Here is a 13374-nt window from a genome sequence, read left to right on the forward strand (position 1 = left end):
AACGTGTTTCTTGATCATTGGGCCATGTGTGAGGCATTTTGAATATCAGTGTTTTAACCCTTGTGTGGTTTCCATTTTCAATGAATACAAAAAAATATAAGGATATTTTCGTTCAACCTGAAACTCAATGGCCGGTGCTTATTTATTGTGAAGGACATGTGGAATTGTTTTTATTTTTTTCCACTTATGAAAAAATGCCCACCCGCATTGATGTCCTTCATAAGAGGTTCGGGTCAATCTGACCCGGATACAATACCAGGACAGACAGACAGAGAAAAACACACAGAAACACACAAACTAAAGACACACACACACACACACACAATCGTATGCACAGAGAAGCTGTTTGATCCTGTTTTCCCTTGATCTTTACCCTTTGTAGTGTGTACACAAAACTATCCTAGAACATTATAAACATTTTAGATCTTCCAGAAATGTATAAACATTTGAAATGTTCTCGCACTGTCCCCCCTCGCACCTGCACACCGGAGGAGGGACTAAACAGAGACATAACCTCACATTACAGTGTAGTGCAGAACTACAATTATCTACCAACAAAATGGCCAAAAGATATTCTGCTCAGAGCCTTGGAGCTAATAATGGATGAGAGTGAGTGGAATGCATTAGAGGAACACGGTGAAGTGGGACAGGAAGACATTTCTGAAGATGAGGATAAACTGGCGGTAAACTCAGAATTTGACAGCAAATTGGAAGATGAACTTGACTCAGAGCCAGCTGCTGGAAGACCCCCACAGCCAGCCGCTAGAAGACCCCCACAGTCAGCTTCTGGAAGACCCCCACAGCCAGCCACAAGAAGACCCCCACAGTCAGCTTCTGGAAGACCCCCACAGCCAGCTGTGAGGTCTGTGGACCCTCAAAAGACTCCAAGACACAGACTACATGCAGCAACTGCAACAAGTACATCTGTGCTATACACACGAAGAAGTTCTGTACATCATGTGTTTCCTAAACGGACTTGCCCTATTGACTAACATGATGTTCTGCAGCGTCACTTCATCAATATAGTTTTCGGATATACTGTATTTTATGAATAGTGACTGTTAATTGTTTTTATTTGCTTTGTGTTTATATCTGTTCTATGTCATTTATATGGATGTTTCATTCCCTCTATATTTCACAGCCAAATACTTTTGGCTGAGTGGTTCTTGTGTTCCAATTGCTGATACATTGCTTTATTTCCTTCAGGGCTTTGATTATTATATGACAGATTAAAAATAATAAACATTAATGAAAAAATGTTTCATTTACATTAGTCCTAGAAAAGCATGAGCAAAATGTAAACCTAGTTTTTATTACAGTGTATTTTTTTTTAACATAAATTACATTTTTATCACAAAAAACGATGGACACTTCCATTGTTACATTTGATCTAGCAAAGAGTATTTTCAAAAACTAATCATATATTTCATTTATATTGTTGGGGAATGAGTTAAAGACACTATATATAAGGAATTGTGCATGTTGAATTTAGTTCTGTATTTTTTTTAAACCCTGAAATATGTCCCGGGTCAATTTGACCCGAACATTACCAAAGGGTGCGAAATGTGAACATAACACAAGGGTTAAACCAGCAAACACGTGACTTTATGTCAGATTCCTGTGTCTTACGTGGAGAAACGTGTGCAGTGGTTTGCAAAAAGTGCCATATTGATTTGCAAATTGTGTGAAAAGCTGAAAACATGTTCAGAGTTTTGGAGATTTGAGCCGATGTTTTGCTCTTTGAGTGTCAGTTAAAATAATTGTACTTTATGTACAATTTGTGTGTGTTAGCAATCGAGAAAAACTGTAAACTCTTCCCTCTTTCTTATCCTCCCTCTCTCTCTTATCTTTCCTCTTGCTGCTATCCATATCCATTGTTGTTGTAAATGTGGAGCCTTGTTCAAGTGCTTACATCCTGATTGGTGAGTCAACAATAAAGCAGTTTGGTGTTTATGTTCATTTGGTATGTGTATTTGTTGATTGGTTCATGTGTGTAGCATTTTGTTGGCAGTGTTTTGAAAATGGCAAACAAGTGAACATTTCAGATGTCTGTGTCTTACTAGAGAACCGTGTGCAGTGTTTTGCAAAAAGTGCCACGTTGAACTGCAAATTGGGTTTAGAGCTGAAAATGTGATTAGAGATTTGAGCTGAGGTTTTGCTCTTTGAGTTAAAAATAATTAGGCTATGCTTTATGTGAGATTTTTGTGTTAGCAACTGAAAAAAACTGTAAATAAGATTTTGAAAGTCAAGCTCTTTTTCTCGTTTAAATGGATTGTAAAGGAGCAGTTTTAAAATTAGGTATTTCTACTTTAGGTAGTTGGGTAGGTAAAAAATATGAGCAATTTCACCACCACTGGTAACTTATAATATTATTTTTGATTTGACCACCTTGTCATGGAACACATATCCCACAGGAGACAAACAGCTCCATCTTGTGGTTCAGTCTGTGTAGCACAGTATAAGAAAAACAATGGCAACCCAGTTGGCTACGGAAGTAAAATAGCCACTATCCATTTAAACTAGATAAACAGGCGGCAAAACGAAACCAATGGCACTAACTGCTATAGTATTTTCTGTAGTTTTACTCAGCCTTTCATGATATTCTCCAACCACATGATATTCTCCAACCACAGAATATTCCGCTGGGTTAACTACCAAGACGATGTGAAGAAGTGTTTATTTGTATGCAGCCGACAGGAAGGATATAACCTGCAGTGTAAGGCTACCGAAAATAACTGGAGTCTACTCATAACATTTCGTGTTCCGGTTTGCTAAATTGAAACGTTTTTGTCATTGAGAGTGTAGTTTTACATGTATATGCACTCTGTTTTGATATCGCTATTGCAAACAAAATGGAGGTTGCTAAGTTGTCTGTACCATGGATCAGGCTTAGTTTAACAGCGAGTGTTATTGAACTGTTTCTGTGAGAGACATAGTTACACATAAATACATTAAACTCATAGACGGATTCATTCCAGAATAAAAGCACAATATGTAACGTTAATGATTATGTTTACAATAAAACAGGGTGTTTTGTTATGGGACACGCCTCACTAACAGGCATTAAAACAATAGAATATTAAAAGGAGGTCCAGACACACAGAATGACCGACTCTGAGGACACAGACAGTGTTCCCGGCTGCTCCGGCCTCAGCAGCGGGGCAGCGCAGAGTTTTCCCCCGGGCAGAGGACTACTAGGCCGGGTAAGGAGTCTGTCCTCCCCCGCCCCCCCTGCAAGACTGACCTCGCTCAGAACAAGGGACTTGACACTGGGGGGAGTCTTTAAGAAACCAAAGGTAATGAATGATACACCTTTTTGAAATATGTGGTCATGTGTTTCATTGTTGGTCATAATGAAATGCCTATAGGATTTGGACTGAAACAAATACTGCAACAAAGGGCTGCCAACACTCACGCATTGAGCGTGAGAGTCACGCAATTAACCCATATCTCACGCACTCACGCCAGACTTGCCTTTCCTCACGCTAAGTTTTCGTCCAAAATAAATGTATATAAATATACAAATAAAGTGAAGGAACAGCAAACCGAGCGGTCTACGAAATGAGACGGTCTTCTGGCGTAGTTCAGTAAAGTTGAAACGATATTGGGAGATTCTGATTTCACGGATCAATAACTCATGAACAAAACGTTATTCAGACACAAATGACGTCTCCTAAGTACCGTGGTAAGGTTGACAACGAACTACAATCACATTTTGATAACAAAAAAAGCCAATACGCGCCGTCCTCCGAGCTGGACACATTACATTGGTCTCTATTCGCAGCCGGAGAAGAAACGAGTGCTCAGGGACCGTCTGCAAAGTGCAACTCCCAAAAAAGAGAATACAATAATATTCAATCACTATTATACAGTTTATTTCTACCAAACTCACCACACACGTCAATAGTCTCCTGTGTGTCAGCAAGGAGTTTGGAAGAATATGCTTTTGAATAATTTTGGGGAATATTTATAATGTAACATCTTCAATAACTATGGCATCATCTTAAATAACTTTACTATTACAGCATATTTCTACCAAACTCACTATTTGCATTGTTGTTGTTAGCATCTGGTTAGCTAGCTGCGCTAACAGATATTAGAAGCTGTTTCTAAAACAAGGAGAGGGAGAGCTCTGTCCTGTCAGACTGAGAGATAACTACAGCTCAGTGAGGTAAGGGACTCTCTGTTTAGATAGTTCACATTAGTCTAGTTATCTCAGTGGGTCTCAAATGCGTTGGTCACCATTTATGAGAATAAAGGAAAAACAGTTATGAAATACTATATGACAGTAAAACAAGCATACAGTTTAAAAGGTGAGTGATTTGTAAAATATCCATAAAGAAAAAACATCTGTTTACAGTTCTGTTTCATCTGGATGTTGAGAGATGTATCCATAAAATCATTTTGCTCTCAAAATGCACCAGGTTAATTCATTTAACTTCAATATTTAAAAAAAAAGATCTTCCCGGGGCATATGCTCCTCAGACAGGGGCGGACTTACAAATCAGCCCGGGTAACTCGACCGGCCGACCGGCCCAACTCAGTACCGCTAGTCAATAGTGAATTAATGGGAAACCCTAGTTTGTACATGTTCAATACATTTGTAACACTGTACACATGAACATTTATTTTTTCGGTTCACCAAAAAAAATCTCACTCCAAGCTGAACTCAAATGTTGGCAGCCCTGCTAGGCACCAAACAATGTTATCTTAAAAAATCAGCAAATGTTAGAGAGTCCAATTAAATAAGAAATGTCTTGAACTAAATGAGGTAAGTAACTTAAGTTAAACTAACTTAAGGTAGTCTCATATACTCTTCACTGCAATAGAGGCTATAGGCTACTGCATATACTCAGTTTTTGAAAGTACATATACTCAAGTAGGTGTACTTAAATACAAATTTGAGATGTATTTATTTGATTTGAGTATTTCCATCTCAGAATAATTGATACTACTCCACTACAATTTGGAAGAAAAACATTGTGCTTTTTGATAGAACACATATCCTCAAGTTACAGGTAGTGGGGGGCTCAGACTCTTATTTGACTGTGGAGGCTAATTGCAAGTGCATGTTTGGATCCCAAAAAAGAGATATGTGGTATTAACAATATGTTTCTTTCCTCATTGTGCTCTTATTCAGAAATCCTTTGAGCCAAATGTCCATGCTGTGAGGAAACACAAAGATGAGTGAGTGGTCTTAACAATATCATTTCAGGACTGTTTAGTAATATAAGTTGTTGCTGTTAGTTTGTAGTGTGTAATGATTATACATGTTAGGTCTCCTTCCTGAGTCGGTGACTCCCACAGCATTGCTACACAGACGTTTCCTCTACACGGTCCACAGGCTTCACTTTGTTAGAAAAAGTAGTGGGGACACTTTTTTGAGATAAAAAAAACACTACTGCATTGAGCACCCCCACAAATAATACATACATAATGTAAACAAAAGTATTGTAAGCATATTTCTGATATCTAAATACATACATATGCTTACACTGCTGCAAAGCTATTCTCTATTCAATTGTTATTTATATTAAACCTGTCACTGGTCCAAATTGCACCGCTTAGGTTAGCAGACATACACCCAAAAAGTGTGAACAGTCCTCGACATTGTACATGTTCTCTTGTGCAAATAAAAGTGCACATCACTTCTCAAAGTGTACAATTCTTTGAGCACGCTGTTTTCAGATGACTTTATCAAATGACCTAATGCAAAATGGTGGGGACATTTCCCCAGTGTCCTCGGTATAAATGATGCCTATGGTCATGTCTGAATCTACCCCAGGTTAAAGGAAGAGATCAGAGCGGCTCCTAAAAAAGAGAAGAGAGAGAGGGATGAGAGGAAGAGGGAGAGCAGGGGGAGGAGGAGAGAGAGGCTGCAGACCATCCAGTCTCACTCCATCTTCGAGCAGGGTCCTGCCGACACCGTACGCAAAACAGGTGCACATATTCTTTATTTTAGTTTTTAATGATTTTTATTTTCATTGGAACTCAAGCAGACAGTCGCACTTCCTTCCTCATCATCATCATCATCATCACGTCTCTGTGTTCAGGCTGGCGTGGTGCTACAGACCTACACGCCTCCACCACATCACCTGCCTGTAAACTGGTGAAGAAGGAGAGGAAGGAGTCGGAGGAGGAGGAGGAGTCGGATGAAGACGAGATACTCAGTAAACTACAAAGGGACGATGTGAGTACTTTCCACCTTAAGGGATACATTCACAATTGTTCCAGTTTGTGCCGCAGTAATGAGTGACAGGCCCACTGAAGGTCATACATTGGCGGGTTATTTTGAGTGGAATTGTATTTATTCTTGCGCTGCTGTTAGTAGTTAATAGGCTTTTTTAACTTCTTAACATTTATTTTTGAACAGCGATGAAGACTAGGACAATACAGCACAATCAGTGAAAATAAAACATTTATAATAAAAGCATAGGTTCAGTTCACAATGCATATAGATGAGGTCAGACATACAAATAATCAGGTACGTTTACACAAACAAGGAATTTGCTTTGCTGTCTGGTGGTGCAAACATAAACAATCTAATCAAATAAGTTGCAATAGTAGCTCAAATATATAAAGATAACAAAAATAAGTATTTTTAAGAAGACAAGTATTTACACCAAATGTAAATGTAAATATACAAAGGCATTGTTAAGGTCCTACACATTTGTAACAATCCTATTTTTCCCAATAATTATTCTCCTTTTGGAGTCGTAGAGTAAAAGTGACTTTCTTTGATGAGCACATAGATTAGTCTATGTGTTGTTGATAACTGGTGACTACATTATGATAGTATGGAGCCAGTAGCAGAGGTGATACGCTGCCTCTATCTCTGGGAAAACTGCACATTAAAGCTTTTAAACAGACACATTGTGGACCTTTCTAAAACCTAATATTTGACATAGTGTCACCTCATGAGGTTGTTGTTGGTATTTTATTATGACTCTGATGCCGACATGCAAAGAACAACATTAGAATGTATTGGATGTGGTTTTGTTCGGCTGATCTTTGTAAATCCAATATTGACTCCTCTTGTATCTCTGGTTGGCTGACGGACAGACGCCTTTCACTTTAGAGACAGTTATTTGATCAACTGTTAATATACAAATAATGACTTTTAGATCAAATCATAAACTAAATTAGGGCGCCCCAACTGATGCCCCAACTCCTTAGTCTTTTTAGTTTGGAGTGACAAAGCATGGCTTATTTCAAATAGTCTTATTCACAATTAGCAAGTAAACTCTTATTCACTGTGACAAAACTGACACCATCATTTTTCCGTCTAAACCTGGAAGACAGTAAAAGTGTGTTTTTAGTGAGTTTAATGTGGCGGTTTGCCAGCAGACAAAGAAAGTTCTGATGTTTTCCAAATGTTAATCTGCGTAGCATTCGTTTATAATGACTGGTGAGTCAGTAAGTTGTAATTGATACTGATGTCAATAGTTATAAATATCACTAATCATTTTGGTCATTACTTGTGTTATATTTTTACCCTCAGTTCATAGATGATCCAGGTCTGAGGAACGATGAAAAGCTGACACCCATCCAGCTGCCTCTGTGTCAGCCCAGCAGCTTCTCAAAGACACGGACATCCAGCACATGTGAGAAAATCTCCTTTCACTAAAGTACTGCTACTGTCTGATGTTTAGTAGTCTCATTACGTCTTGTTTAGTCACTGAATCTGCTTTTCGAGCAGCTACTCTCAGTATAAAAAAAGCAGAATTATTTCAGTCCATTCTGGTGGTGAAGTGTTTGTCCTGTTGGCAGGTCCAGAGAAGCCTCGTGTGTTCAGAGCTCCATCCTGTAGAGCCGGAATCAGAACAGAGCTGCCCAGAGCAGAGCAGCCGTCTGTGGGAGAGCTGCTGCAGCAGCTCAGCCTGTCGGACAGAGAGGAGCTCTTCTTCATGCAGCTTCCTGACAGCATGCCGGGCAGAGCTGCACAGAAAGTGGACCCCCCTCCAGCACCTGCAGCAGAGAAACCTGCCAAGAAGGAAGGCAAGCTTGCAGACAAGAGGCCGGCACAGCTGCAAGCACAGGTGAGTCAGAATGAAGCAGTGCTGTGTTATAAGACAGTGTTCACCAGTGGACATACGGCTGAACGGCTACAAGCTAACCACTAAGGTTTCTCTGATAGCTTCAAATCTAGATATCCAATTTAAAAACCTTATCCGGTCTGTATAGTGGTAAAAAAGACCAAGATCTAAAAAAATGTAGCTTAAAACTGGATAAAAAGTCAATTCATGACATCGTCTGACAGGCACGCATACAGCATACTCAAAGGGAAATTACTGTTACCTTGATTCAAGTTCAAATCCCCCTTTGGATTGAACATTTTTGGAAAGTTTTCGGATAAAAACACACATTTCAACAAATTAAAAAAAACATAATTACATTTTTTAAAGATATTAAAATGTGATTTACAGATAATTGGAATCGTCAGTCTAGCAGCCGTTGGTGATTTAAACCCAAAAGTGCTTTTTGCAGCCAGTTATTAACAGTCTGTGCCTGTCCTCAGCAGGTGCCGCTGAAGGAGGGCTGTCCCGTGCTGTCCCAGCTGCCAGAAGGATTTCTGGGTAAACTGCAGATCAGGAAGTCCGGAAAGGTGGAGCTGAAGATGGGTCAGGTTGTGATGGACGTCTCTGAGGGAGCTGCTTTCTCCTTCCTGCAGGTACTGGGTGGTGACTAGGTGCAGTTAACTGAACTTAAACATTTGCAACACCAGAATATATCTCTGCTAATAAAGTGAAACAAATCCATTTAGTCACTATTAATGTGGAAGCTTTCTCTCCTTTCTACTCAGCAACTGGTGTCTGTGCGTCTGTCTGACGGTCGAACTGGAGACATGATGGTGTTGGGAAACGTCCGCCACAAACTGGTCTTATCTCCTGACTTCCAGGCGTTACTGAGAGAAGCTTCACCACAGCAGCCACAAGGACCCTGAACGCCTCTCGAGGTCACTGACTCTTTGGTGCTTTTCAAGCTCCAGCTCCGAACCGGCCCTGAAACACCGTTGGTGTGAATGAGGTATCAGACACTGTGTGAGAACTGTGTACGATGGCTGATCAGATGTTGTGGGACCACACCCACACACCACTGTGAAGGAAGTGACCTGGAGTCTAATATATTCTTCATACCTCTGGTTTGAGGTTAAGGCAGCTATGCAGGCTATCAACGGCGACCTGCATTATTTGTATGCTAGAATTGAGCCTAGCACATTTTAAATATCGTGTGATAGAAAAACAAACTCATAAACAGTTTTTACCTCTGATGTGAAGACACTGCCAGTTTTTGAAAAGATGCTTTAAAATCATTGTATTAGAACCCTCCCCGCTGATCTACAAGGACTCAATTGTACCTGAGCACTGAATACCTGTTAACTGATGACTTCTTATCAGTTGTACATCCACCAGCAGACACTCAGAATGATAGTGACACCAGGTTGTGATCATTATGCCGGAAGCTTCCAGACTTTAGTCCAACACTGAGTGACTGTCATTTGAATTTACAGATGCTTTCATAACGGAACTTTCCCATGCTTCAGTGTATCAGTCTGTGGATGATAGTTGATCCAGTAGATGCACTTATTGCAGTTACGTTTTCTCTCCACTAGATTGCGCCTACTATACATGTTGTATTCTGATCTGCTGTTAATCTGTTACTTCCTCTATTTTTACTTGTCTGTTTTAACATGCTTTGTATATTCTATTTTTGTAAACCTGTAATTATCTCTTGAAGAAAATAGATTTGAATGTCAAGGGACTTCCTGGTTAAATAAAAAACAACTCATGTACAGCTGGAATGTGTCACTTTTGTAGTATTTTGCTAACTGCAGTATTATTGTAAGATTCACGTTGTGTGTTTTTGAACCTGGATATGTTTTTGTTAAACTTGAAAACACGTTCACCTCGAAGCTTCATGGATAATCTTCAAAGCAGCTGCAAATCCAGATGTTCATGGCCTTCAGTGTTCAAAATTGGCACAGTAAAACTATTAGTTTCTGGAGGACCTTTCAGAACATTTGGAAAAATGTCAATCAATTGTTTAAAACATTGTTGATGAACTGTTTGCTTGAAGCTAAATTGTGTGGTATGTGATGCTACAAAGCAGTAAATAGCTTATTCCATTATTTTTAGAACTGATGCAGATCAACGATTCAAGGTAATTGAATTTCATTGAAGATCGTATTGTGATGGCCATCAGAAAAAAATGGGACTTTAAAGGCCCCACAGAACAGAACCTGCTGTGATTTTGCTCTGTATTTTACACATTTTGCTGGGTTGGCGAGGTAATTGAAAATATATACACACGTCATCTGGATTTGACTTTGGCTGAAACGTCTTGATTATAAAAATGTATAACTAAACTAAATTGGGAAGACTGTTTTAACACGTGCCACATTCATCCGTAGTTACAGTACTGATGACCAGAGGGGACCAAAACACGGGCCCCTCGTGTTTCGGCCATTCTGAACCAACAAGCCTGAGCAGACACATTTAATGGGGCTTTGACTCCTATGAGAAAATTAAGTTTTCATGGATGCTTTTGTACTTCAGCTTTGACTGTAGCTTTGCTAGCGTAAACACGTGCATAGTCTCACTGAGGCAGTTTGCTTAAGCATAAAGGAAGGCTCTTTTGAAACATACCAGAGATGAAGGGTGTTTGAGCATTTATATTAACAAAACAATCATTTGGATGAAGGCGCAGTAGGAAAAAGCACATTTTATTATCAACCAAAACAGCAGTTAAAACAAAAAAGCATCTCATACAAAGCTAAACAAAGTATATTTTTGAAACCCAAAATGTCAGTCAACTGTCTATGATTATGGCATAAATGAAAAATAACAGTATTTCAGTTTGAGGTTGCGACTGTAAAAGGTGACGCTACATCGACAAGAGCGATGAGATTCATACTTCAGTGAGGATGGCTTCATTTTCATTCATGGCTCATCTTTAGGGGAAGCGGTGTCTGTAAATATATATGTTTTTCTTTTAATTAAACAATTGTATGGGGCTCTAAAGATGTAAGCCTGAGAGCCAGACAGGTACTGTAGGTATTGATTTTGGACATTTCATGGATTTGTTGGCAAGTACAGAATAACATCAGACGTTTACTTTGCATCAATACTCTTTATGAAATACCAAAAATAAAAAAAAGTGTTTGCTTTGGAACTGCAACAGTAACTTTTACATTTGCTCAAGTATATTGTGGTAACACTCAGGGCTATGAAACCTTTTACACACTGCAGACAGAAATGTAGAAACCTTATCTGAAACTCCTTTACTAACTTGATTTAAATGTCTAAGCTCATGAAATCATTATATTGCATCTCTTTCTTAGCCAGGAACCATCGCACTTTATAAATCGAATGGATTTAAGAAACCAATAAGTCAGGATGATTATTAGAGTCACATTGTGCTTGTTATAATCCTGCTTTCCGGGTTTCAATTGTTACATTTCACTAAGCACAGGTGATAATGGTTTCTGTGAAATGATGTTGATCCGTCTGAATGATGTAAAAGCTTTGCCCTGTTGAACCTAAGGAGCATTCATGACAATTGGGAACGTTGTCAAAAACCAAGCAGAGCATGAACACTGTTTCCTCTTGGTACATGAACACACTGATGTGTTCATTTACTGCGGACAGTTTCGCTTGCAGTGGCATACTTCCCTGTATGTATAACCTTCATCGTTCCCTTCTTGATTCTTTGAACTTGAGCTGCAAGTTTCCTCTTGGTAGGCAGGGTCTTCTCTCGGACCAGGTCTGGTCGTCCAATCTCCACCATGTGCTGCTCCCACGACCTGATCTCATTATTATAGCGGATCTTGTCGTCCTGGGCCAGCTGTGTATAGATCTGAGATGAGGAGCAAACAGAGGAGATATTGTTTCACATTTGCAGCAGCATTAATGCCTTAAAGAGTGGTGCAGCGATGAAGTATTTTTGTAGAGCGATCTGGCCGTTAGCATAGAAAGTAGGGATCGACCGATATGGCTTTTTCAAGGCCGATACCGATACCGATTATTAGTAATCAAGGAGACCGATAACCGATATTTGGAACCGATATACATTTGCAGTAAAATCAGAAAATCTTGGTGTTAAAATGTAGAATAACACAAACTCCAACACAACTCAACACAACTTCTTTGAAATGCATTTAAGCATATATTATGTTTAATGAACTTTTAAACATCTTACAACTGGTTTCCTCTCTGTGCCCTTTTCTTTAGTGCAGCCATCTGCAATGAGTTAGAGAGAGAGACAAGAAGTGGGGCTGCAGGCTGACATGCTTAACTAACAAGAATGCTTAATTTATTATATCTGTCTATCTAGCATAACATCTCAGTAAGCTGCTAGCAACTGCAAAACACTAGTGCTAGCTAATGTTTTGCAAACTATTAAAAGTGAGGCTATTACAGTAGACCTAACGTTAGTCTAGTAGACTCACTTCTAATATTTTGCTAAACATTTGCAAGATACATGTTGGCTAGCTAATGAGCTTCACATATCAACCTGAAAAACTGCGAGGCTCCACTCGCAGCCCCCCCCCCTCCGCACCACAGTTACTCCGCTGCGAGACGCTGCACGCACCCCCAACTCTGACTGACTTCCCGCGTCCCTGTGTAACTGGGAAACTGATAGAATTGGATCATAAGATCGTGGCATTTTTGCAACTTCAGCATAGGGGATAGGGATGTTTATTGAACTTCGGTTTAACACATGTATGGCTCTGCCGCTCAGCGCTGCTGCTTGCTTCAGTCTGTGTCTGCCTGCACCTACCTGTAATCTGAGAAGGTCCCGCCTCTCTGGCTCCCGCCCGGAAAATCTTCAGTAATAGCCTATCAGATAGCGCTGTGGGCGGGACATTGCTCGTGTACACAGAGTGGTGACTGCAGCCAGAGAAACGGCCGCATCAGAGCCAAAGTTTTATCGGCAATTTGATTAAAAAAAAAAGCCGATACCGATAATCGGTCAAATGCGGAATATCGGCCCTGATAATCGGCTTCAACCTAATAAGGGAATTGTCCCATTTTTGGAAAACAAAACGTGAAAATCCTTTATGTTTGTGTCACCTACAGACCTTATTTCAGGCTCCTTACCAAGGCCACATTTAAAAAAACACTGACTTCTAAACGAGAGAACAGGAAGTGGTAATATGCGAACTCATTTATAGTTTCAGGACTCAAACCGGCACCACTCTGTAACTGTAGGAATAAAGGATATGTAATGATTGTGCAACCAACCTGTTTCTGATGAAGTGAAAGAATCATCCAGTCCTGCACCAGTGACTTCATCTTGTCCTGAAGGAACAACATCGGCACATTAATGACTGGTATTATGAAAACAAAGAAACCGCTTTGTAATTGTCTGTGT

At 39.7% G+C, this 13374-nt stretch overlaps 2 protein-coding genes across 4 annotated transcripts in view; one reads left to right on the plus strand and one right to left on the minus strand.

Annotated features, from left to right (window-relative positions):
• The first annotated feature begins 2472 nt into the window (after window positions 1-2472).
• On the plus strand, window positions 2473-9802 carry zgc:171971 (uncharacterized protein LOC569690 homolog). 3 transcript variants are annotated; one of them, XM_034237170.1, is made up of 8 exons: window positions 2473-3296; window positions 5141-5187; window positions 5786-5940; window positions 6054-6190; window positions 7502-7604; window positions 7771-8039; window positions 8519-8689; window positions 8804-9802. In XM_034237170.1, the coding sequence occupies exons 1-7, from the start codon at window positions 3105-3107 to the stop codon at window positions 8687-8689; spliced, it is 1074 nt and encodes a 357-aa protein (XP_034093061.1). In that variant the 5' UTR covers window positions 2473-3104; the 3' UTR covers window positions 8804-9802. The 3 variants fall into 3 exon arrangements, with proteins under 3 accessions (XP_034093061.1, XP_034093059.1, XP_034093060.1); XM_034237168.1 differs by having other exon boundaries at window positions 8519-8671; XM_034237169.1 differs by having other exon boundaries at window positions 8522-8671.
• A 900-nt stretch (window positions 9803-10702) lies between these two features.
• Window positions 10703-13374, minus strand: part of tfam (transcription factor A, mitochondrial) — a 7614-nt gene continuing 4942 nt past the window's right edge. Inside the window, exons 4-5 of the mRNA XM_034237162.1 lie at window positions 13245-13301; window positions 10703-11856 (exon numbers count right to left, since the gene is read on the minus strand). Of these exons, the coding sequence (XP_034093053.1) occupies window positions 11632-11856; window positions 13245-13301 (282 nt within the window). The 3' untranslated portion in view covers window positions 10703-11631. The remainder of the gene's footprint in view (window positions 11857-13244; window positions 13302-13374) is intronic.

Source organism: Gymnodraco acuticeps, unplaced genomic scaffold (genome assembly GCF_902827175.1).
Source record: "Gymnodraco acuticeps unplaced genomic scaffold, fGymAcu1.1, whole genome shotgun sequence".
NCBI lineage: Eukaryota > Metazoa > Chordata > Actinopteri > Perciformes > Bathydraconidae > Gymnodraco > Gymnodraco acuticeps.

Coding starts and splice junctions, on each gene's coding strand:
- zgc:171971 (XM_034237168.1), top strand. CDS start 3,105: ATGACCGACTCTGAGGACACAGACAGTGTTCCCGGCTGCTCCGGCCTC. Junction 5,941..6,053: donor CGACACCGTACGCAAAACAG/GTGCACATATTC, acceptor CTCTGTGTTCAG/GCTGGCGTGGTGCTACAGAC. Junction 6,191..7,501: donor GTAAACTACAAAGGGACGAT/GTGAGTACTTTC, acceptor TTTTACCCTCAG/TTCATAGATGATCCAGGTCT.